We start from the raw sequence: 26,386 nt of genomic DNA, 5'->3' as shown, positions 1-26,386 counted from the left end.
ATATCATGAAGGGTCATAATAAGGGGCGCTCCCTAAGCATTAAAAAAAGGGTTTTTCGAAAAAACCTCACCGGAATATGAAAATTAAGATTACAACGAGATTATTGAAAAATAAATCACGACGAGACGATGAAAACTGGCGAGTGGCGAGAATTTTTTCCAATATTTCCTACTGTGCGAGTGCGCGAAAATTGAATTCGAAGATGGTGGTGGACATTTTGAGCGTATGTTGTAGTTTGTTTTGTACTTGTGCGTTTAAAAATTACTGAATTTTGCTTTTTGGTAAGTACCTAAATTATTTTTAATACGTATGATTATTTGGAAGACGTGAATCTTTGGGTACTTTAATTACATATTTTTCAAAAGCGTAAAAAGTTAAGTTCCTGTTTTAAGAGATTCATAATTACTAAAATTCGAGCTAAAATTTAAGCACTGCACTATCTTCGTACTACAAAATCGATACGTTTTATTTTATTTATTTATAATAACTGTTTACATTTTTTCCGTAGGACAAGTCTGCCGCGTGTACACGTGGGGTGCATCTGCAGGTTAAGCGCTGTATGAAACTCCCCAATATTAATACTCGCTGTATTTTGAAAACTGTTAATCTTACGCCCCTGTAATATACAACTTTTTTGTTCATTTATGATTAATCTATCTCATACTGAATGGCAGTCAAACTTCTTACACCCTGTATATATACCTACAAGAATAAAGAACTTTTTTCGTAACTGCAACTGGGTCTATATTTGTTACAATCTTTACTTTTCGATTGCAGAAATTGTTGCCAATCACTATCATTATTTTTATGCGGTTCTTAGAAAGTATAACGAAAATCTGTTCAAATATATATTTAGAAGCCTTACGTCGCGTTTATCTTACAATAAATAAAAAAGAATTATCTACCAAACCCATTGATAAATTTGTTTGCTTTCTGAAAGATAAGCAAGATACGTACACACATTTAAATACTGCATTGAATCAATAAAGATATAAGCGTAATGTGTTTAATCCGGAAATTATCTCGACACGTAATATATAGCAGAATTCGAGGGAAAATGCCATGGTCGATTTAGTGTACAGGGTGAATAATCAGTTCCCGTACACCGAGTTGCTTTAATATTAATATAAATAGAGTAAAAATATGTCTCACACTCGCATAAAATATTTACACGTATTTTCGATAGTTTCATGCAGAAAAGAGGTAGAGAATATTTAATGTAATGATTTAAATATGAAAATCCCTAATTCAAAGCTTCCACTCATCATTCCCCCACTTAAACAATATTTCGAATAATTTCTTGAAATTCCAATGAAAAAGTATATTGCTATTTATTGGCTCGTATTTTATGTTTCACATTTATGTGTTTCATTTGCGGAAAATACCTATTCGACAGTTCTAAAGATTGGATCACGATAAATTGATAAAAAGTCAGTTAATAGAATCCCATTCAGGTTTCCGAGATCGGTGAAATTTTGCCGAATGTAATAATGGTATTTCCAGGAACGGTTCGACGACGAGGAGGAGCAGAATTTCGTGAATAGTGCAAGTGGTTTACATAACACTTAAGTAATGTGACGTCCTTGACAGCGCATTCTTTCGAACGGGTATGGTTTTGGTGTGTTTGAGGAGTCGCACGTGTTTTAAAGTACCAAAATCTTTCTTCGCATGGGTATAGACCGACAAAAATAAGCAGCCTACCGTCCGATCCGTTAAAAGATACACATAAATACTTTTCAGGAAATTTCAGTACGAGATCTGGTAAAAAAAATAACCGAACTTTAAAAAAGTTCGGTTATTTTTTGAGCAGACCTCGTATGCCGTTTTGATTTAGCGAATAAAAGCTGGGATGTTTTATTGGGGTTTAAATATCTTACATTGTTATTGTGATTTATATCGAGATCATTTGACACTTACTTATCTTAGGTGTCTTGAGATTTACAGTTGGCAGTCTAATTTTATGAATGACTCAGTATGTGACATGTTCTAGTAGCCCACTCTTCAAGTTGACCTCATGATACATATGGCGTATGGCTGTGTTTATTCCTGATTCAGAAAAAAAAAACTGCACTAGTCAGCAAGTAAAAATAAATACGTTGTGGTAAAATTAATCTTAATTTTTAATTATTCAAGAAGGACGCGAACGTTTTATTTTCTAAATATAACGTGCCATACAAGACCATAAAATATGATTGCTACTTGTTTACTGTAATTGCTTTATTTTTACGACTTGAACAAATGACATACCTAAATTAAATTCATATTATCTAAATGTAAATTTAAAGAAAAAAATTAAAGAATACGTTTTATGTATAATTTATGTTACTGCCAGAATGTTTTGCTTAGGCACACAACGCGTAAACAGCGCATATTGTTTATGAAATTTATAACTAAAACAATTGAGACTGCCAAATTTCCGCCCACCCCTATAGTTAAAATTTCCATTAATACTATATGGACAACAGAATTTAAAAATACTCTGAAAATTGGCGTACTATATTATTGTAGTATATAATTCCACTGTTGTGCAAATATATGGTTCTAATTAGCAGTAGAGATAATGTTAATAAATAATTATTTTTGGACGAACAGATAAAAGTTACAACGCTTTTGCCAACTGTTTAAAAATAGCTTAAAACGGTTATTGTAGAATATTTTATCGTGTTTTACGAATAGGCATATTATTTGATAATTTGTTTACATATTATTTAAATTAAACTTCTAAAAATGAATTCGTAAGGTTTTATATTAACGAATATTTTTAATCTTCTCTTATTGTGAAAATATTTTTCCCGTAGATCAGTATTTAGAAAGTGTATTACAAATTATCTGTTGTTTGTTTTAAATGTTTTATAGTTTATCGGAAATGCCGTGAAAAATGTATTGATTTATATTCCAAATCATAAATAAATGACCTTATAATTATGATTCCTCTATGAGAATGTGCCAACAACACTGATAATAATTATTGATGTATGTAAAATATTTGATTTGTCCAAACATCGTTTATGTTCAATTAAAATGTATTTCCAGATATTTTATTGCTATTATTTAATACAGTTTTTATGTTTCTTGAAAACGATATGTGTAATCCGGTTATTTATATTATTCAACATAATGTAGCAGCAGCATGTTCTGCGACGTTTAAATTTTCAGAATTGGCAGCCATGCCCATAACCTCTCTGATACGGATAACAAAGCATAAAAGACATATCAATCGGTATCAAGCTGAGTAAACATTTGTACATTTTTATATTGTTCGATTTTTGCCGTAAAAGATAACTGTAAATTGAAAATGTCAATAAATTTTCAATACACTCGTTAAAACAAAAAAAATCAGGCGCTGAAGCTTACAACGTGCCAAGTAGCAGGCACTTTTATAAGCCGTATCATGATTTGTTTTTAGCAAAATACTAACGCTTGTAATTATACTATTTACTTAGGTTATAAACGGCTTGCTGATAAAAAACGATTCGCACATCATGAACATATGCGTAGTTAAATTTTACGACGACAATTGTAAATTGTTTAAACAATTGAAAATGTGTGGAAATAATGCCCCATCGAATATAATTTGCTAGTAAAACCGATGGTGTAAATAACGGTACAGCTGATTTTCAGAATGTTCCCCATAAGGAAATGAACACGCTAGGACTGTTCGTGGAAAATGAGTTTTCTCACTTGCTTTAATTTATGTTTATACAAAGAGTTAAATTTAAAGATTTACAGGGTGATTCAGTCATAACGTCATTAGTTTTAACCGCATATCCGGAAGGCATAATAAAGACAGAAAACCGAAAAAAATTAAGCGAAACAGCTGATTTCCCCAGTCGTGTTGAATTTTGTAATTGGTTTCAAAATCAAAGCACAGTGGTTCCCAACTTTATTAAAGCTATGGACGAATGAGTATGTTTTAGCTGTACTGGTATTTTAAATAGGTAGTAGGTATATCTTTGCGATCTCAATTGAAGGACCAAGAGATTGGCAGTATGTTCGATCGCTCATGCAACAACTCGGTATTGAAATGCTTGTGCTCATATTTATTTAGGCATACCCATATACAGGTCTGGTCGCCCAGTTGAAGAATGAGCGCCCGGGCAAACGCGGCACAAACAGAGCCGCACTGAGCCACCTGGCCATAAATTCAGTTGTCAACAAATGGCCTAGTAGTGCAGTGCAGTAATGCGGAATTTGGCGTGATTTAGGTAATTTTAATTTATTATAGGCACCTTCTATTAATCATTCATATTACAATTGCGAAAGGGAGAAATAAGAGGAATATTTTGTTGTAAATAACTAAAATAAGCTGTTGGTCCAATGAACATATAATAGAGATTTTCTACACATTATATACAAATTATTATAATTTTTTACCTTTAGCAGAAAACATTTTTAGGGACGCCTATGAAACTCATTAAATTTTATTGCTAGGCGTTTTTATACATGTTCAACTGACTTCCGAAAGACTATACCATACTACAAATTGAATAATTAGTTGAACATAATACTAAAGGATCATATTCAATTATAAAACATAGTGAAAACGTTAATAATTATTAATAAATAATACTTGTTAATATTTAAAATATAAAAAAATGTGTTCATTCGTGTGTTTTACCTGTTTTATCCTTATCATTCACTACGGATTAAATATGTAATAAAAGCTAGGTTAGTGACCGAATAATACGGTACGTTAAAATTCACTCCCGATAAGCCTTTGTGGGTCAGCGGTCAGGAGCGGTCCCAAAAGGGGGTTTAATTAATGATTTGAAAATATTTCTTTTCGGCGTAAATATTCACTTTAAATTAACTTTAATCGCGTATTCGTATTCACAAATTTTTCCCTATATTCCCTTAAAATTAAAGACATTATCAGTGAATCGCCCTGTATAGTTGATTAGACGTACGTAATCGGTATTAAAATGTAATACGATCCTCTTTCTCCTTTAGTACTACCGATGGGGTTAAGTAAAGGGTAAAGATGTTGATGGTCTTGACAGTTAACAGTTTTTGGTACTCCCAGCATTCAGATTAAGTTGGTAATGGCGGCGCTAGGCCTAGGTTACACCAGACTAAGCTCTAGTAAAACATAAAACCGCGTCTATGTACACACTTGCCTTTATCTATCGGATCTAGACCCAGTCTGGTACCGAATAATTTCTGGCGCCGTCATCCCATTAAAAAAAATCTAACGTTTATAAGACAAATTGTTCGAAATGTAATTTTCTTACCTGGGGGGTAATAAACGCAAGGAAGTACTTACTGTTTGTTTATAGATACATTTCTGTAATTCCCGATAAACAGGAAGGGACTGACAATTTGGCGCCCACCATCCAAAGCAAATTGTATTTCCGAGGAAAGGTTACCCATTTTGTGAGTTTAATGTAAAACCCAGCAGTTTTGAGTAAAACCAATGCATGTATACAGAATTTATATCTGATGAAGAAAACATTACTTTATTCCGATCGATTTTTTCAGTCAGATCTCTGCAGGTAACTTTAACTTGTTTACACATGTGTAAACAAGCAATACTGCACATCGAATGGAAATAAACATCCTGTGCAACAGATGTGCAAATTTAAGTCTTCATTAAGCAGTATATTTAATAACCACATTAACAAATTGTCACACACTAAATACTATAGAATGAAGTCGATTTTAACAAGCAATTTAACCATGTTTACTGTACAAGTATCCTGTCGGTTGCGTATAATGAACTGAGAATTGTATATAGAATGGATTTTGAGTGTCCAAACAATTTATAGTAAAGTTTCGATTTTCAAGGCGGCAATATGAATGGATTCGAGAAGGAAAAAGTAATATTATTATTTTTACTGTAGTTTCGAATCTTTGGGATCGTATTTAATTGGTTATAGACAAGATTTTTTGTGACTGAGATTATATTTTACGTATAAGAATTTGTTGGAAAAATTAACTGAGCAGTGTAGCTAGTGCATAATTTGGGTCACACGGTGCAGCGAGTATGTAATGAAGTCAAACATTTCCTAATATAACATGTGAGGTAAATGAAAAAGGCTTACGAAACGAGAGGACCTAATCGGGCTTGTCAAATTTTAAGATGCTTCTCTTGTATAAAGAATTGCCCAATAAAAAAACAATCACGACGCACCGAAGAATTTCTTTTGAATTCGGTAGGTCTTTTAATAAGACGATTTAATAAAATGTTTTGCCTGATTTCAATAGGCACTTAGAAATATAAATGACATCAAGATATGTTAATAAAACCACGCATTATATACTATCGTTTCATCATTTATTTTTTTATTAACCAAGCTCAAATGTAATAGAATACGTCTTTTGTTTGAAATATGTAGAATGAAAATTGTTCATCATCTGTCGCCGTTCTTTACGCTCCATGAAAAAGGTATACAGTTAGATCTGAAGGAAGCTATACAGCCGCAACAAAAAAGAAAATAAAACTAATTAATGTGAAAATTATATGTACATCAGCCTTTCAGGGTCCATTTTACATCACCGTAGCAACTAAAAAGGCTTCATAAAGGTACAGTTTAAGGAAATTAAAATTGTTTAATGGTAATATTGATTCATGAATTGACATTTTTTGTAACAAACACCATTTGTTTTCATTTTTCGTTTGTTTAAAATGCAGGAAAAATTGGCGGAACCGCGACTATGCTTTTCCATTTCACAGGCATTTCTTGCAAATTAGAGAAGGGAAAAACGGGAGAAATTCGTCGCAATTTCACACAACTGTGAAATCGATTAATGCAGTGTTAAATGGAAAAGGATAACCATTGTTGTATAAGTTGGCGTTTCAATTGGGTCAAAGTTTTATGTTTATTTTTACGATAAATATAAAATGAAAATATTTTTACTGGATCTTAACCACCAGTAGACTAGATATACCCGAGAAGTTTTCAAAAATGTGTGGTAGAAAATGATGTCAGTTTACTGTTTCTTTGCAATTATAAATAAACAATGACCATAAATCGCTGTATATGTTTAATCTGTAAAACCGGATGCTTATGTTTATTACATTTATCGAGCTTCATTTGTTATTGCAAATGTTGATTCCGACACATTTGCCTTTAATAGTAAATATCAAAGTGCGTTCCATATTTTGACTTCTTAAGTTTCTAGAATATAATCTGTACATTTGCATGCAGTTTAATAGGAACTTAATTTTGCTTTTAGAACTGTCGATGTTTCTGTATAGGAGAACCGAAAAGTAATTAAACGTATTTATCAGCAACGGCATCGAACTCTCGAATAAAATATAGATACAGATAGGACAGATCCAAAATACCATTAAATTTGATACATAACCTCGCTGATAAAGGGTACACATTTTCGATGCCGTATAGAAGAAAAGCAGGAATTTATGTTCGTATTCCGGCGATAAGATTTCATTAAACTGTCGATGTCTTAATTATATTTAAAAAAAACAGTTCGTAATATAAGTCGTAACGCTTCATCCAACGCCTGCTCTCATTACGTTTCTGTGCTTGATCAAGTAGGTTTGATATTAATTCATTGTTTATTACATAATTTGACGCGAAACAGAAGCTGTTGCTGGAAAACCGGTTGTCCTTAAACGTAACTACAAAGATTTTACTCAAAAAAGAATTTCACTTTGGACATACATTTGGTATAGTATTTCCGAATTCAGTTGACCATGTAAAAAAACGCCTGGCAATAAAATTTAATGACTTTCATAGGCGTCCCTAAAAAAGTGTTCTGATAAAGGTAAAAAATTATAATAATTTGTATTTAATGTGTAGAAAATTTCTATTATATGTTCATTTGGCCAACAACATATTTTAATTATTTATGTCCTCGGACAATTTTATTATATTGATGGTAAATTTCGTTTTGTTCCGTTTCAAAAGGTCTCCGAAATGCCATGTTGTAATAATAGTATTTCTCCCTTTCGCAATTGTAATATCAATGGTTAATAGAAGGTGCCTATAATAATTAAAATTACCTGAATCACACCAAATTCCGCATTGCTGCACTGCACTGCTGGGCAATTTATCAGCCACTTGTCAATAGCTCGCATTCTTCAACTGAGCATATACATTTCTACCACCTCCACGTTTAGTTCGACCAGACCTGTATATAGGTAGGGCTAAATAAATATGGGAACAAGTTTTTCAAATATCCTTGTACATACTGTCAACTTCTTGGTTCTTCAACTGATATCGGAAAGACTATACCATACCATATTTACTTCTACTTAGATAAATCAATGGTCTACATCAAACTATTCAGAGATTTTTCAGAAAACGTTATATATTGAACCTACTTTCATACGAATCTTTTGGCTTAAAATAGTTTGTTCATTGAAAGAACGCGATAATTTCAGAAGCACCCTGTATATGGGTATAAATCAAAACAATTCTCTTAGCCTCTCGGTCTATATTGTCCATATAAATAATAACCGTTATTGAGGCTCTATAGCCCTGCAGGCATGATATTATGGCGACTGCAGCAGTACAAATTATTATTTAATGTATAGTAGCGTTATCAAACTTGTAATAAAACGCACGGTGCTAGAGTTAAATGAACTTCCTAATTGTATCATATTTCAGCTAGTTTATTTTTAGAAGTTCTAATTCTTTGTGTTTACAAAATGCTTCTTGTCAAGTCTGCGTATTTGTATCCACTTTTGGTGTAAGTAGTGTCGATTTTCGGTAAAAAAAACTTAACACTTACCTAAAATGGTTGAAAACAATTAAACGTTCGTTTTAACGTTTCTTTTGATGAAAACACTCGAAACATTGGAAACAAATTCCAATCACGCCTCGATTAAATAATACAACTATGATACTGTAGGTGTCTAAATTTTAGATAAATTAAATAAATAAGAGTGATCAACAGGAAATGACTAAAGTATGATTTCACTTATCGTTTGGTCTTCCAGATGTCTTCAAGAACCCAATATTTGCGCCGAAATATTTTATTCCGCATCAACGAGACCCATTGTAAGTTGTAAAATTTGCATAAGCCAGAAGATTTTAGAAACTCGCGCGTCAAGATAACAATTCCGGACGGAATTTTTTAAATGAAATTACAATGTTTAATTCTCAATTTAAATTATTCAGTAAACACACGTATTCTCTACTGTCAATATTTACGTGTTTAATTTGACAAAATACTTTGTATTAAAATTATTAAAATATATGCAGCATCTACCCTGGCAATGTGAAGGAAATTTAAATAAAAATTTGACACTGCCAGGAATAATTCATTAAATATTTCGAACGTGCTGAAAAAATACATAGTTAGTGTACATGTGTAAATTTTGCACTAATTTTACTTTTGAAACAGTACAATTCCAAATTCTAAAAATTACATAATTAGCGGAGCAACAAATTACATCATTAGTGAACTAAAAAAAATCATATTTAGTATTGCACGAGTATTATAATTTTGGAATCCCAAAATTAATTCAGTTGTTTTAGTTTGCAAGTTGTTTGTTACAAAAAACTTTGAGGATCGGATAAGCGCAAGTAGAATTCAATTTCACTTTTAGTTTAATAAATTTTCCTTAGGTTTACAACTAAGAACATGGTGAGAAATCCGGTGGAGGTGACAAAAAAATTTCGTAAATCATTTCAAAAAAATCTTGTAATGATTTTAGAGCCACTTGACGATCACACCAAGTGGTCAGGTGTCCAACGGGTTAATGGTTCTAAAAATGAATGAATGCCTCTTTGATACACCAATTCAGTCTGCTACCCAACATTTGGTCCTTATCTAAAATACATAATGATGTAACCGCGTATGACTAGTTTGGAAAACAACTTTTGAGAAAAGGTGTGTGACCTAATCTTATTCGCCGACGCAAAACTTGCGCCAATATACGAACGAAAATCCCGCTCTGATCTGGCGCAGATCAAGATCTTACTTACATTATCTCGAGATCCTCGCGGAAAATGAATGAAACCGCACTTCCCAAGTCACTTAAAACAGAAGCGGAAAGTTCAAAATGCGATCCACACTTGCGTACGAGCGTTTTCGATTCGAACCCGATTGGAGCGGTACACTGAACACTCCGGCAGCTTGAACAGTACTGAGCATCTATTATAACCAGCGCTTAGATAGGTTTATAAGTCAAGTTGAATGTGAACCATGGGATGGTGGCGATGGTTGGGTTAGAAATATTGCAGATTAGCCCGGCTGATACCATCCCACTGGACATTGTGTCATCGATCAAGTCAACACCACCGTAAAGTCCTTAAGCATCCAATATCATCCTCGTTGTTTTTTATTTGGAAAATCAGCTAAGTCTCCAGCAGGATCGTTACGTATGAATTGAGGAGTATTTTGTGTGCCTTAAAAATAAAAAATTGTCCCATTTTTTGCGCTCTGTACACGCCACTGTTCAATTCGATTCAAAAAATTATTCAAACTAAAATCTAGGCGTTTTTATGTCAACTTTTCAAATTACACATTAAACTATGTTGTTATATTACAAGCTTCTGGAAGAAATAGCGCTGCAGATTATTTTGACCGATAAGGATACTACTAAACATCATCTTAGGACCCTTCAACGTCCAGGTCACAGTTTTCCACTTAAGATATCTTCTATGTTATCTGCCGCTTGATTTTGTACCACCACCAGCTAAATGGTACTGTTTTATCAACGCAGACATCTGACATTACTACATTTTGAGTTAATGAAGATGTTAAGTAATTTTAGTGTTTCGTAACAGCAATCCAAAGCGCGCAATTTTGTACCGTTAAGCGATTAATATTCATTTTATCTCTGCATTATAATTATGAAGTGTGTCTTAAGTTAAGACACCTCCATTTTAAATATTTTGGAGACGGATGAGATAAGTTCGGAATTACGCTGAGGTATACGTTTTAGAAAGATCGGTAAAATTTGAAATGGAAAGCTCTATTATAGGTTTTATTTTATTTTTTTCTAAATATATAGAAATTTACTAATAATAATTAATGTGGCTTACTATGCTGAGTATTTAAACATCGTTTTTCAACAGTGTTTCATTGAAGAAACCATTTATCACTGTTTATAATATCATTAACATTTTATTGCAAAATATTCTATACATATAAATGACCATTAATCAACAAATTAAGCTAATCTCAACTGGCACCAAAATTAAATTATGGACAATTTTTATTGCGAATTTGGTGTTATCTCAGAATTTGTACAAGATTTACGATGGGCCAGCGTCTGGCGTCTGATCTGTTGGCATATTCGAATTACAAATTAGGAGTCAAATGTTAATTAGATAGTGTGATTTTTCTCGTGTTGTTGATAATTAAGAACGTAATGTGATTCTGCATAGTTTCATACTTATTTTTATACTAGTTACGCTATAATCGAATTGTGCTCAAATATACTTTTCAGAAAATATTTCAATTTTAACGACTTCAATTATTACCTACTTGCAGTTGAAGACAATAAAATTTGTGAATATGATTTACAAAGTTTAGAATTTCAGGTAACCGTTTTTAACCGTGTGTTATACGAGTTCTATAATTTTGTGTTTAATTCATTTAGTGACATCACTTGCATGAATGAAAAATCGTGACTTATTCATTTACAATTACATGCTTTAATCTTCAACTCCTCAATATGATTCACAGAAACTGACAAGTTAGAATGCATCTTGTAAAACAATCTAAACTAGCCTGAATCAACAATACTATAACGATCAAAAGCTTCTCAATGAAAATGCCCAATCCTCCAATTTATGCTCAGCTGTTTGTTTTACTGTAAATAAAATTCAAAATTGAGCTTAGAATATCTTGGTGATTTATTTATGTTAAAAAAATTAAATTTCTTTAAATTCTTAAATTTATAAAGACACTACTAGTTTAGAAACAGTTAAAACAGTCAAACGCAATCGCACTTGATTCGAAACAATGAGTTTTGAATGTAAGCATTCTATCGAAATGCGCAGGCGTCTGACTGTTGGAAACTGTTTTGGTTTGCTCCAGCAACAACGCAAATGATACTGTCGAGTTGAAATAAAGAATAAACATATAACATGTACCTAAATAGTTGAATTGTTATTTGGTCTTTTCTTGACTTGTTTAATATTTTGAGCCAAATTAAATTTAGCATTTATCAATTGCGTCTGTTCACTTACCTAAAAAAACGCAAACCAGGGCATTGACGTCAATTGCTACCCGCATTGGAATCACTTCACGACTTTGATAATAAATATTCTTTTATTTTGTATTTTTATTGTCGTCTAAATAGTGGTTTATAAATGTTTGAAAAATTAAAAAATGTTTCAACATTATTTAAATTTGTTAGCATCTGGTCGTTTTTCTAATTCCAAGACGTAAATATTTATGCAAATCGAATGAAAATGGTACAAAAATAAAAAATATTCTAGTTACGTACCGAAGCCTTAAAAATGTGACTTTCTAAGTGACAAATTTTAAATTCATTTGTCGTTGCTAATAACGATTATTCAAGAATTCCTATCGTCGTAGTACACGATTGCCCTCGTTCCACTAAAAGAACGAGCGGGCAAAGTGCGTAGCAGATATTACGACTGCTTGACAGATGTGTGGAATGAAATGAGTTTTTGTATAAACTTTAACTAGAAAAGCTGTCTCAGAGAACAATAAGCTTGTTATCAACAGAACCCATGTCGTTTTCTTTGTTATGTAAACGCAAACTATACCTATAACCGCAATAATTATTATAATTGCTTTTCTTTGCGTCGTATCCATTTATTGTTTTGAATGCCCTTTTAGCTGCTTGACAAATCGTTACGTAGAAAGAAAGCATTACTTCATGCTTGCACATGTTTCATTCATTGGTCCCATCCACGGAATTATCAAATTAAACAATTAAAGTGGATCGCTAATACATAATATACTGAACTGAAATTTCTGGTAACAAACAGCACGTTTTAGTGTTTGATATGTTGTTTTAGGGGCGTATTAAAAACGTTTTCCTCCCTTTGCAACGATTAATAATCTTAAAGTCTTTAAACTTATACTCATATTAGCAATAGGTATGTTTAGGTATATAATCAGAGTATGAATTTATCAAAAATATATACATTTTCTAAAAATTTAATTCTTAAATATTATTTTAAAGTCGTAGATGCCAGTATTTCTTTCTTTATCTTTTTAATCCGATTGAAAACAACATAAACTTCATGTTTTTGAAGCTTCTTGTTGATCGCAATTGTAATAGTTTCCTACTTTTTAATATTCTCTTTATATATATACTGAATTCTTTATAGGTAATTATGTAGCAAGGGAGATTAGGGTTAAATAATAATAATTTCACTTTTTTATTTTTTGAACTCTTTAACTTATTAGCATTAACTGAAAATAAAAAAAATGTATGTTAATGAAACTGTTATTCAACAGGTTAGTCACAGCACACGCTAGAATTCAATTATGGGGTCCTCGTTTCAGTGTGGTTTCAGAAATATCGGTGGTTCAGTTTTGTGGTTGAAGTGAAGGCCATATTTTACTCGACCCTACGTGTATTTTGCAAAATTCCGCGGTAATTGCATTGTTTTTTTGTTATTTACCACAAAATAAATTGCACTCACTGACATTTTATGTTTTTATGTCTTATCTTTAGAATAATTTCTCTGATATCTAGAGTTCGTATTGATTCCGAATTTATTTTTAAATAAATTGTATAATATACTACATACGGATTATTAAGGAAGAATACTAAAATCTTTAATTTTCGTGATATTTGAATAAAGGTGCATCTATGTTGTTGGAAAATATCTTTACAGTAATTTGTTATTAAAATAGCATCATAACATAATAAATAAAAATAATACTCGTATTTTAAGGAAATTTACAGAATCATCGAAAGTGGTTATATTTAATTCTTATTGCCAGTTTTATCTTATCAGTGCACTAGGATCTACTATATTCAAAACCAACGTTCTTAATTAAGAAATAGTAACATGTTTATTGCATTTATGTAATAAGAGGATTCAAGCAAGCTAAAAAATAAATTTTTAAACGCTTACTTTTAGAAGGAATTATTAATTTTTTAACATATGAAACTAGTTACTACTTACAATTAGAAATAAAGGTAATAAATCACATTGTTTTTTTTTTCTTACAAATAATAGTACACATACATATGTATATATTATTATAACTAATAAATACCTACATAAGAATATTAGAATTTGAATATCAGTACTGTTTAATTGAAAACAAACAACTAAAAATTATAAACTGAATTAAACGAAGTTTTAATACTATACTAACTATATCTATACAGTTTTAGCAAATTACATTACATTGAAGTTCTACAAAAATTAGAATTACTATTTACTGTGACATCTGGTATTAAATAGAAGTAATACTGAATTATAACTCTTAGAAATTTAGCACCCTGTTTTAATAAAACTTGTTTAATAATAATATAATATCTGTTGTGTTCTTATAAATAATTTATTAACGTGGGCGATAGTATACAAGCAACGTTATTAAAATATACGTTAAAAAATTTAAATTAAAATATTATCTGTGCTTTTTTGTCTCAATTTTGGTTTGCCAGTGTATCGAACAGTTACGATACACTAATACTTGCTTTGTGTTTATATATAAATATGCTTCTAATGAACTATGATTATATAACAATTTGCCCCTTTTTATATTTTCTATTTAATAAAACTGTACAATTTAAAAGAGCATCATGTTTCTTTGGTTAGGTTGGCGTCTTGCACCGGTACGCGGCTTTCTGTAGAAATCTACATTATCTACGCAGCGAACTGATTGTTTCTTTTACGCGAACTGTGCGTGTTGTGTTAAAAGTAAATTAATGTACACATAAAATGTAATCCTCAAAGAAAACCAAAAATGGGTCGTTCAAAATTTCCTGGCAAACCCTCCAAGCACATACACCGAAAGAGGGTCAATGTTCTTCCACCCACAGGAGAAATATCTAATGTTGAATGTAGTGGTTCAGTGACAGTTGATTCTGTTGTAGAAAACAAACAGGTAAACACATAATTTTTGTTTATGGTTTGTTATTTTAGTCTTACATTTGCCGAATTTTTCATCTCAAATTTATTATTTGTTTTACTATCTGTTGGCAGGATGAAGATGTGACTGAAAAAGATAGTGAAAGTCCAGCTATTGACAATGTTGTAAACACAAAAGTTTCAATTAAAAGAAGACTGACTAGGAAAATGAAATCTTCTATACGAAATAAAAATGCATCCAAAAGAAATTTGTTGTCTAAAATGTGTAATAAACCTACAGTAAAGCCTAAAATAAACAAAGGGACAAGAACAAGTTTAACACGTAAAGCTGTACATAGTTATACATCTACTTGTAGAAGTAAAACACCAAAAGAAACGACAAATTTAGTGGGGAAGTTTGTACTACCGACAAGAAGTGTACATTCTTCTCGTGTTATAAAACCAAACAAACGTTTTATTAGTGACTTAAACGAAGGCTTAACTTTAAAAAAGAAAGTTAGTATTACGAAGAGGCACTGTGTTAAACAGGATGAAGATAAATCGAAAGCAAAAACTAAGTGTATTGAAAGTGGCAGCTTTGATAACGAAAGTGATAAAACAACATTTACGAATGGTCATAAGGTTGTATTGCGTCAAGCTAGGCTTAAACTACCGAATCAAATAGGAACTCAAGGTCCTTTCTCAACAAAACCTAACAGTTCACCTCCAGGTACAGTAACATGTGGGGTTTGTGGAGCAGTTAGATTTTATCGGTTTGTTAAGCAGGCTCGTAAATTCAACATATATAGTTGTGAGTCATGTAGAAAATTCATAACGAAGATGATAAAAAGGCAAGCATGTGGCGGAAAGAATACTCAAAGTACGTTAGTGTGTAACAAAGGCCAAGGAACTTGTCACGTGCCTCCAATTGTTAGAAGTCAGCAGTGGAAGTTGACTAAATGCGCATACCGTGCTAGATGCCCTGCGTGTTGGTTAAAAATGTGCCTTCGAGCATTTCATATGCCCCCATCTTTAAAACAAGGTCTGACATTGATGTTGCCTAAAAACATGCAAGGTTTAGATGTAGTTTTTAACAGTACTTTGCCACCTTTACTGTGGCAAGCAAAAGTAGAACAAAAACTGGTGTTGGACAAGCCACAAGAGACAACGAGTTTAAAACAACGACCTGTCAGGTTTAAAAACCCCAAAACTCAAACCGTACCAAATCCTCCAGTTCCTAATTCTGATATTAAAAGGCAAAAAATTGATCTAAAAGGACCTCGAGTTAAACATGTTTGTCGCAGTGCTTCAATAGTGTTAGGTCAGCCACTTGCAACATTTACAGATGCGGAGAAAAAATGTGATACTCAGGATCAACCTACTACTGATATTAAAAATTCTGAAGAAAAAATTTTATGTGACAAAAATGAAATTAAGCCTACAATTTCTATAAGCAAAAGTGAATGTGCGTCTAGTTCACCTAGTGAATCTGAATCCAGTTGTAGTGATAAATCATCTAAAATACAATTTTCATTTAACGATTCTTTAGATACTAATATCAAAAGGGAGAAGAGTTTTAGAAATGCTACAGTGACTTCACAAAACTATTCAGAGGTATGTAATGATAGTGATAATAAGGTGCTAGCAGCTGAGTTCACATTAGTGAATGTGACATTGCATCGATGGACGAACAATGATTTAGCCCTTAGAAATTTACAACATGTAAGTTTAACCATAATTTTCTTTAATTTGCTACTTTGACTAATTAATAATAAATCACAAAGCACCCAATGCTAAAAATACTATAAAGTGAATCATGTCATCATAGAATAAAATGTTTAGAAATGGGTTTGTTATGTCTCTCTCTGCTGTCACAGCTAGCACCCTATATATCATTTTAAATACTAAATGACAATACATATTAAAGTAATCCATCTTTTTTGAAAATTAAGCTCTTAGAAATTGTATAGTGAAAAAAAATGCATTTTGAGGTAGACATTCTTTCGTCTAGCGCAGCGGTATTCAAACTGTGTTCCGCACAACCTCTCTGGGGGTTCCGCGACTCAGTCAAAAATTTCAAATTTTATTATCGATAATTACAAAATTCAAAAAAAATTATACATACACTTAAAACTTTTTATTTTTACAAGTACACGCGTATAAATTACTATAAGAGCTTTATCTATTTATGCAGCATTCTTCGCATTGATTACGTCGCCTTTCCCTTGATTTTTGGTTAGAGATTTATAAGGAATGTCCTAAAATTGCTGACCAGGCAATAAATGTATTAATTGCCTTTTACAACTACATACCTGTGCAAAAAATCATTTTCCACGTACGTAACGACAAAAACAAAGTATCGCAATGTGTTTCATGCAGAATTTGAAATGCGATTGCAACTTACAAAAAAAATATTGGCGGGGTCCCGCAAGTCATAAAAGTTTGAAGACCGCTGATCTAACGTAACATTTGTATTATTCTATAATACCGACATCTTTAATAAATAATTATATCCAAGTTTAATGTCTGATTCCTTAGTAATAAAAAATATATCTGTAAATGTTATACTTTCATAGACAATTCTTTATAGTAATATTTTATATACATATATGCAGTACCTATTTTATTATTAACAAACATAGTTACGATTTCTAAGCCCTAAGCTTTTTTTCATAAAAGTGTATTAAACTTTCTTAATATTAATTGACCTACTGGGTACAACTACTTGAGTAACATACAAAACGGAATAAATTTTAGGTAAGAGCACCCGAGAGAAAAAAGAATCTCATAGAACCCCAAAACGGAATCTTGATAGATTTTTGGGATGGTTATGATCCAGAAAATATCTGTCAAAATGGATTCTGTATTATTGGATCTGAGCAATTTTCAGTGCCTGGAATATGTTTCTTATGTGGCAGCGCAGGCAAGGAAGTTATGCTTTATTGTTCGATTTGTTGCGAACCATATCATCCATTTTGTTTGGAAGATGCACAAGCTGCACCTTTAAATAATAACACAAAGCAGGGAGCTTGGATCTGTCCTAGATGTACAAAATGCTATGAGTGCAATCAAATCGACAGACAGAAACTGAGCTGTCATAAATGTTTAAAGGCATATCATCCAGAATGTTTCAACCCTAAATGGAATGGGGAAGGCAAACCTACGGTAAATATTTTTAATAATTTTAGTAAAATTATTCTTATTTTTTGTAAAAACTTAGCGTAAAAATATATATATATATATGTTTGTTACAGATTTGTGCAAAGTGTTTAATGTGTAAAAGCTGTGGTACCAATGGCATCACTAAATTTGTAGGGACTATGCCTTTATGCGTGCTTTGTTTCAAATTGCGGAAAAAAGGAAACTTCTGTCCTATTTGTCAACACTGTTATGACGAAAACGAGTGTTGCTCAAAGGTAAATTTTGCAATTTTTTTATCATTAATATAATTTACTCCAATTCTAGATGATGGAATGTGCTAAGTGTACTAAATGGGTTCACGCTAAGTGTGAGAACTTAACAGATGAACAGTACCATATTTTAAGTGTTCTTCCAGAATCTGTGGAGTATTTTTGTTCTTCTTGTTCTAAAAAGCCTTATTGGAGAAGGGCTATTAATAATGAGCTACATTCCTGCTTCAGTCAAGTCTTAAGACAGTTGAGCAAAAACAAAACAGCTAGAAGTCTGTTGAAGTGGAGTCCTCTGAACAACCTCACCCCCTCAAATAAAGCAATAACGCACATAAGGAAACTTCAGTTTTCGGATGACGATATAGATTTAGATAACAATAATTGCAGCAAAGATATTACTGATGTAAATAAGATTTACTCTTTCGAAGAAAATGAGAAATATGAAGAGTCTATATCCAAATCATCGAATACTCTCTCGGTGGTAGATATAAGAAATAAATTAAGTACTAATGACTATTCTTCTATAAAAGAATTCAGTAAAGATGTAGAAGAAGCTTTAAAATTAACTAAATCGGAACAGTTACTTAAGATATATCATAACATTTTCGAAAATGTTTTTCCTTGGTATGACAAATCCTCGTCAGAACAGGAACCGCAAAAAATTGAAAATATCGTTAGTGAAGAATCTCAACTCAACCCTAAAGTAGAAGGATCTTTTACTGAAATAGTTCCGTTGGTTCCTGATACCAGGATATGCGGATTTTGTAAAGGAGTTGGTGATGGTGTAAATAATTATGAATCAAGGTTGTTGTACTGTGGACAAAATGAATGGGTTCATGCTAATTGTGCTCTTTGGTCTTCTGAAGTTTACGAGGAAATTGATGGATCCTTACAGAATGTACAAAGTGCATTAAACAGAGGTCGATTGATTCGTTGCGCACACTGCAAGCAAAAAGGCGCAAGTGTAGGTTGTTGCTACAAAGGCTGCCATGAGACGTATCATTTTAATTGTGCTAAGACAGCTAAACTAGTTTTTATGCATGATAAAACAGTATATTGTTCCTCACACGAAATAACTTCAAAAAGCCACGTGATAACTATAGATAAAGATTTTGAGATTCGCAGATCTGTTTATGTAGAATTAGAGCAGAAACGGAGAAAATATTGTGAAATAGAAAAAGTAAATTTTATGGTGGGATCTTTGTATGTTAAAAATCTGGGAAGAATTGAACCTCTCGTCTCTGATGGTACTGAAGCCATTATTCCTATGGGCTTTATTTGCTCAAGACTGTTTTGGTCCACTGTGGAACCATGGAAATTAGTTCCATACACTATTTCTACTTCCGTTCAAAATTATCACAGTAGTACGTTAACTATAGATAAAAATTTCACGATAGATCACACTTTGGAAAAGACTGCTGTTGACAAAATTATGAGGGAATTAAGTGCATGGCAGAAAGATATCGATAAAAAAAATTCTGACATAGAATCCGAAGATGACGAAGAGCAACAAAACGGAGCCGATATTTTATCCCCGGAATTAACTGATGCCATTTTAGAAGAACTACCACATGACCTCCTTGATGGCATTTCTGTTCAGGATATTTTTCCAAAATACTCTTACGATGATTTGATCAGTATGGACTACAAAACTGAGTTGAGTAATTTGGAAAGTATTACAGAAAACTACAAGAAGACTGAGATTGAGGAAGATATGGATCTGGATTTAAAAAGTAACAGGGAGTTGAGGAGAAGCAAGTCTGATGTCATATCTTCAAACAAACTTGAAAATCTATCAAAATCTCGTCCATCTCAGAGGTCATGCAGCTTGACTTTAAGTTGTAAACTAGATAGTTCCTTGTCCCCAGCTATTAAACGACGTAAAATGGCTGCTAGAGAAAACAATATGATTTACCAACTACTACAAGTTGATGGAAATTGCGATGATAGCAGTTCAAGCGAATGTGGATCTCCTACAGGTATGCCAGAGACTGATCCATGGGGAAATTACGTTTCAGAAGAGCCAGTGACATGCGAAAAATGCCAGTGCACTTACCGAACGCAGGCTAGTTATAAAAGGCATCTGGATTCATGCGAAGTGCTCTGCACTAGTGAAAGCGATTCAGAGATGATTCCAGATCAGGAAATGGTCTCTGCTTATGTCAGTCCCACAGGTAATGTTGTTGAGAACTCAGTTATGGTAGATGTTAATGAACCAGTTGTTATATCTTCATTTGAATCATACCAAAGTGAAATACACACTTCTGTGCTTAATACTCAAAGTTTTGTTACTTCTAAATCGACATCTGAGTTACTGACAGTGCCACAGACTTCTGATGTGGTCATTCAGAACTTACCGCAAGCTGTTGAACAAAAATCAATCTTACAGACATTACCAGTTAACACAGTGACACCTATTACTTTAGAAAATCCTCATGCTGATCAGACTTATACTATAAGTCAACCCATAACGATAAGCGATCCATCTATTTCAATATCTACGAACCAACCCCAGTTTTGTGTTAACCAAACAGTGCCTTTGTGTGTTAGCCAACCTTCACTTACGCTGCAACAAAATAGTATTCAAGTTCAGCCCACCGCCAACTACACAGGAAATCAAGTGTTATCTATAAATCCAAGTGGTTCAATCTCCATAAATCAACTCAGTCAACCAACTGCTTCCATAGCCATTAATCAAATTAATCAACCACCAGGGTCTATTGCGATAAATCAAATAAACCAACCCACAAATCTGCAGCAATCTTTAGATTTTCATCAACCACAGTCCGTTACTATCCAGTCAGTTCCTTACGGTAACACAATTTTAAATGTAGGAAATCAGAACCAATTTTCGTTAAATGGTAAATTGATAACGAATCCAGTAATACAGACAGTTAATATGCCAGGCACACAGTGGGTAAAACATGTAGCTAAGCCTGCTGTTTTAACACAAAAGTCGTTAAAATCAAGGGGGCGTAGTAGAACTATAGCAGCTAAGCGTTCAACGCACTTTGAAGAAGGAGACACCATAATTTTACCAGCACAAAATTCTACTGGGCAAGTAATAGTGCAGCATCTGCCGTCCACAAATTATGTTCCCGCTTTTGTTGATGCTTTTCAACAACCGGGACAAAATTTACAATATGTTGCCACTATTACACCGCAAGTTAATGCAGTGCCCACACAATCTTTAGTACAAATTCAACCAGACAACAATATTATTAGTATAGTGCCTGGCTTACAACAAACTATGTACATTCAGCAACCTAGAGTACTTGAGAATCAATTGGTTGTAGATAGTAATGGTACCCTTGGTTGGTCTCAACAACAAACTGTGCAGCCAGTATATTACGGTTTTGAAACCATAGTACAAAACACTGTTATGCAGTCACAACAGTTCCTTCCAACAACAATGCCAGGTGTATTAACTGCCAACAGCAGCTACTCAACTACCACACAAGTATTCCAGACAAGTAAATTAGAACCAGTATTGGACGTACCGCCTAACAGTTTTGTATTAGTGAATCCCGGGCAACTGGTTAACTCACAGTCAATTGTTAATTCACAACCAATTGTTAACTCGCAGCCTATTGTTAATTCACAACCAATAGTAAACACACAACCGCTTGTTAATTCACAGCCCATTGTTAATCCACAATCCATTGTTAATGCTCAACCAATCGTTAGTTCCCATCAAATCGAAGTACAGTATTCCGAAGCACAGCCGTTGAATATAGTAAGCAACATAGTACCTCAACCACAACCGCAACTTGAAATTAAAACATCACAACAGCAGCAAATGAAATACTCACAACCTGTTGTATCACATAAGTCGCCAACTGTACCAACCACATCTGCCACTCACAGCATCACTCTTCCAACTGCTCCGTTTGTATCGGAGCAAGGAATTCCAACTAACATAGTAACTCCTATTCCTAAACCTCCAACTTCTACACAAAGTCGGCCAATGAGTAGAGTTCTTCCAATGCCAACGAACAACACGATAAAAGAACCAAAGAAAATAATAACTGATGATTCAGAAAAGATATTTTTCATAGAAGAGAAACGAAAACCTGTACAGGTTAAAATCGAAGATATCAAATCCGCGCCTTTGAAACAACCAAAAATACTTAACGGTGTTAAGACAGAATCAAAGAAATTTGAGATATTACAGTGTAAAATAATTAGACCAGCACAGCCGAATCTTATGAAATCTACCCAACAGATACTGGAAGTAAAACCTGCAGATATGAAACCAGTAGAACCACTGCAGAAAGCACCTAAGATAGAATCATTGTCAGAAATTAAAATTAAGATTAAAGAAGAACCACCAGTAGAAAAATCTGAGGAAATTTCAGCAGTAGAGGATACAAAAGTAGACACATCTTTAAAATTAGTGTTCCAAAAACAGGGTCAAGATGGTACTTATAAAATTAGCAACAACTTCACATCAAAGCAACCGGTACAAGTAGCACCTTTAAAACCAATCAAATCAACTAATGCACAGACCTCACCACAATCCGTAACCGAAAGACAGTATAAAGACGAAGAAAAATTAGAAGAAAAAATTGAACATCTCGCCACCGAGGTTTCTTCTGTGAAAAATCAAATAAGCAAGAAGGAAAATGACAATTCATCTTCAATATTGTATACTATCGAAACACAAGATGGATTTAAATATTCGTCGTCCTCAGTTGCAGATCTCTGGACTAAGGTTTTAGAAGCCGTACAGTCTGCGAGAGCAGCTCACAATATGCCGCCTTTGCCGACAAACAACGGAAGTATTATGAACTCTATTCAGATCTTAGGTTTTAAATCAAGTGGTTTAAAGTATTTAATAGAACAATTACCGGGTGCATCAAAGTGTTCAAAATATAAATCTATGTTTAACTTCCCTCCGCATCCTAATGATATTGATGATGAATATTCCCAAGATCATTTGTACGGGACTGTCAGGTGTGCTCCATATCAAAGTAAGAATACAGAGCCTTACGACATGTTTGGATGGTTATCTTCTAAACACAGGCAACCTGAAGAAATTTCACTGGATACTTTGGAACTTTTACCAAGGTAAAGTTAACTTTTGTTAATGCGTTTTTGAAATGGATATTTTTAAAATATAATTAAATGTTTACTTCCGCAGGAGGGTGGTGAATTTGCCAATGGCCATGAAATTCCGTCAGTTAAAACTGACGTCAAAATACTCAGTAGGTGTCTACCGATCGTGCATCCACGGTAGAGGACTGTTTTGTCTTCGGGATATCGAAGCAGGGGAAATGGTCATCGAATATGCTGGAGAGGTACAATAGATTTATTGGTAATTGACTTTATTATTATCAATATATTTTCCAGGTTATCAGGTCCATTCTGACTGATAAAAGAGAAAAATATTACAATTCTAAGGGAATAGGATGTTACATGTTTCGTGTAGATGATAATTTCGTTGTCGATGCAACAATGAAAGGAAATGCAGCTAGATTTATAAATCATTCTTGTGATGTAAGTACTATTTGGTTTTTATTTTTAATGTTTTTTCTTGTTGGGTTAGGGTTAGAATATTTTTTATAGAAAGTTTTTCTTTTGTTTTCATTGTAATTTGTTTTGGTGTTTTCAGCCGAATTGTTATTCGCGAGTGGTTGAAATTCTTGGACATAAACATATAATAATATTTGCGCTAAGACGGATACTAAGCGGAGAAGAACTTACGTACGATTATAAGTTCCCTTTCGAAGAGGATAAAATACCATGTACTTGTGGGTCTCGAAAGTGTCGAAAATTTTTGAACTGATTATCAGAGTGGAAACAGATGTGTCTGTATAATTGTAAATTTTTCTTTGTATTTATATTGTATATATCTCAGATTTTTAATTATAATGTATTTTACTTCCTCATGTAGCACCTATAATGGCCATTAAAGTTTATTACATTCTTAAAATAATAGAATTAAGTTTTTGTAAAGTCAGTATTTGAAATTTTTGTAAGTATTTGGCTGTGAGGTTATATATGCATTTGTGCCATTGGCTCGATAGGTGCTATATTTTAAGAGTTTAAATTTTTGATAAAAAAAATATCATGTGATATGTTGTGCATAATGATTTGCAAAAATTTCTTTAACATTTATATGATAGCTATTTAAAAAAGGCTTGTAATACGAGATCAGATTTTTGTAAATATAACTTTTATGAAGATTACCAAATGAGTTTCTTTATATATCACATTTGCTATTATAGATTTGATATTCTCAAATGTTTTTATTTTGGGAACTATAGTGAATTTTACCAAATTAAATTTTCAAGCCTTTGCCCACTATTAACTTTTTTTATTCCAATATGTATTCATTTTTTTTTATTTATTTTTTCTTTACATCAAAAAAAATAATTCTTAACAAACCATTTGAATATTGCACCGAGCATTCATAATTCTTGAAATTGAAACGTGTGCTTAGCTAAATGATTATCAATAATTAACCATTACAATTATTTCATGACAATTTTTTAATATAATATTCTTGGACATGTTTTTAGATTTTCGTGAAACTGTTTTGATAATTTGTTTCAAAGAATGAATAACTTGTACGAGCCTTAGTTGTATATTTTGTTTTGGTTTCTCGGAGGTTCACTTGTCAAGTTACCAAAATAAAAATTACTAATTGCAAGAAAGATAAATAGTATGCACTTGAATATATGTACAATAATAAAACCATCTAAAATAGACTTTTTTATGTACGATAGCTTTACAACTACTTGAATGACAATATTAACATATCAATATTATGACTACAATGATGAAGTAGAATTTGAACCAATTCTGCAGCGTGATACGAGGCCTTGTTAGGTAGTATTGTACATGATTGTATGGGTTGATTTTTCCAGTGTCTTAAGAATATGAATTTAACATAAAAAAAAACTAATCATACCCTATCTGGTGCTTACTACTTGTATTTACAGCAGCTGTGCTATAAACATGTATTTACTATTGTCAATAAAAAATATTGAAACCCATTATTATTTTATGATTTATTTTTATTCATAGCCTTATACTTTCCTTTGTGACAAACAAATTAATAAATGAACTGTCATTGTAAAGGTCAGTAATATGTAATTATTGATTTATTTTTTGTTAAATATTTACATAAAATTTATCTAATGTAATGTACTTAATTTAAAATTGTTTCAAATGCCTGCCCTAAAAATATCGCTCTCAAATCAGTTCCAAATAGAATATTGACTACATAGTCCAATTAAATAAGCCTTTAAATCAAAATTTTGGTCAACTTGCCTGAATTTTTGATATGAGTTAGTTTGAGGTATATTATAACAATAAGTGACAGTAATTTTTTGTTCAACCCCCGGCCAAGGGTGAAAAGAGATAAAACAAAGGAGTTTTTCAAGATAACTCAAAAGGGGCAAGGGCTAGAAAAAAAGTTTATTATAAAAGTTGTAAAGCATACAATTCTACATAAAAATGGCATCTTGACTTTTTTTTGTACTAGAGTTAGGGGGGCTAGAAGTTAAGGGAAGGTTTCAGAAATTTAAAATCATAACGAGCAGAAAAACTAATGAATTTAATATATTTTTTTTTAAATCTACTCTAAAAAATGTACACGTTTTTTTTTTATCGGCGGTAAAACATTTACAGGGTGAAATACACCCTCGAAGTTCGCCCTCCAAAACACTTTTTTCAAAATTTCTGGGGTTCTAATCAATATTTTGAAATGAAACAAAATGGAAAGTACTTATGATAAAAAACAAATATTTCGCAAATGATTCCGTGTTTGGGGGTTGCTACCCTTATTTTTATTTCAGAAAAACTATATTTTTTATTTATAAAAAAATCATATTTACCCAAAAAGAATTAAAAATATGACATATGTAAACAAATTGACAAAATTAAATTGACCTGTTGGGGGTGAACAACAAATTTGAAATTGTTATAACTTTCTTATATTAAAAATTAAAAAATATATCTATTTCTCTGAAAAGAAAGGTTACATTTTTTAGAGTAGATCGAAAAAAAAAATTACAAAATTCATTCATTTTACTGCTCGAT

The 26,386-nt window shown here is 32.4% G+C and overlaps 2 protein-coding genes across 6 annotated transcripts in view; one reads left to right on the top strand and one right to left on the bottom strand.

The window, feature by feature from the left end:
* The window catches only part of LOC108917006 (rho GTPase-activating protein 7), a 75,916-nt gene extending 65,869 nt beyond the window's left edge, over window positions 1-10,047 (bottom strand). For 2 of the 3 annotated variants that reach the window (XM_018723414.2, XM_018723417.2), the window contains exon 1: window positions 9,897-10,047. The gene's annotated coding sequence lies outside the window, so the exon portion shown is untranslated. Of the gene's footprint in view, window positions 1-1,917; window positions 2,047-9,896 lie in introns of all 3 variants that reach the window. The other variant, XM_018723416.2, reaches the window with a different exon arrangement.
* Window positions 10,048-14,747: 4,700 nt separating this feature from the next.
* LOC108916949 (histone-lysine N-methyltransferase trithorax) lies at window positions 14,748-25,331 on the top strand. Of its 3 annotated transcripts, none has more exons than XM_018723311.1 (8): window positions 14,748-14,964; window positions 15,063-16,541; window positions 17,685-18,092; window positions 18,182-18,343; window positions 18,393-23,407; window positions 23,481-23,637; window positions 23,690-23,836; window positions 23,952-25,331. In XM_018723311.1, the coding sequence occupies exons 1-8, from the start codon at window positions 14,824-14,826 to the stop codon at window positions 24,123-24,125; spliced, it is 7,683 nt and encodes a 2,560-aa protein (XP_018578827.1). In that variant the 5' UTR covers window positions 14,748-14,823; the 3' UTR covers window positions 24,126-25,331. The 3 variants fall into 3 exon arrangements, with proteins under 3 accessions (XP_018578827.1, XP_018578826.1, XP_018578828.1); XM_018723310.1 differs by having other exon boundaries at window positions 15,063-16,649; XM_018723312.1 differs by lacking the exon at window positions 14,748-14,964 and having other exon boundaries at window positions 15,590-15,657; window positions 15,714-16,649.
* The last annotated feature ends 1,055 nt before the right edge of the window (window positions 25,332-26,386 follow it).

Source organism: Anoplophora glabripennis, unplaced genomic scaffold, assembly GCF_000390285.2.
Source record: "Anoplophora glabripennis isolate ALB-LARVAE unplaced genomic scaffold, Agla_2.0 scaffold2, whole genome shotgun sequence".
NCBI classification, from domain to species: domain Eukaryota; kingdom Metazoa; phylum Arthropoda; class Insecta; order Coleoptera; family Cerambycidae; genus Anoplophora; species Anoplophora glabripennis.
The sequence above is the reverse complement of the archived record's forward strand: the minus strand, read 5'-3'. Positions and strand labels throughout refer to the sequence as shown.

What these genes read in the sequence shown, in the direction of transcription:
- LOC108916949 (XM_018723310.1), top strand. Translation starts at nt 14,824, where the DNA reads ATGGGTCGTTCAAAATTTCCTGGCAAACCCTCCAAGCACATACACCGA. An exon ending in CCCTTAGAAATTTACAACAT is followed by an intron (nt 16,650 to 17,684) that starts GTAAGTTTAACC and finishes AATAAATTTTAG; the next exon opens with GTAAGAGCACCCGAGAGAAA. An exon ending in AAAACGAGTGTTGCTCAAAG is followed by an intron (nt 18,344 to 18,392) that starts GTAAATTTTGCA and finishes CTCCAATTCTAG; the next exon opens with ATGATGGAATGTGCTAAGTG.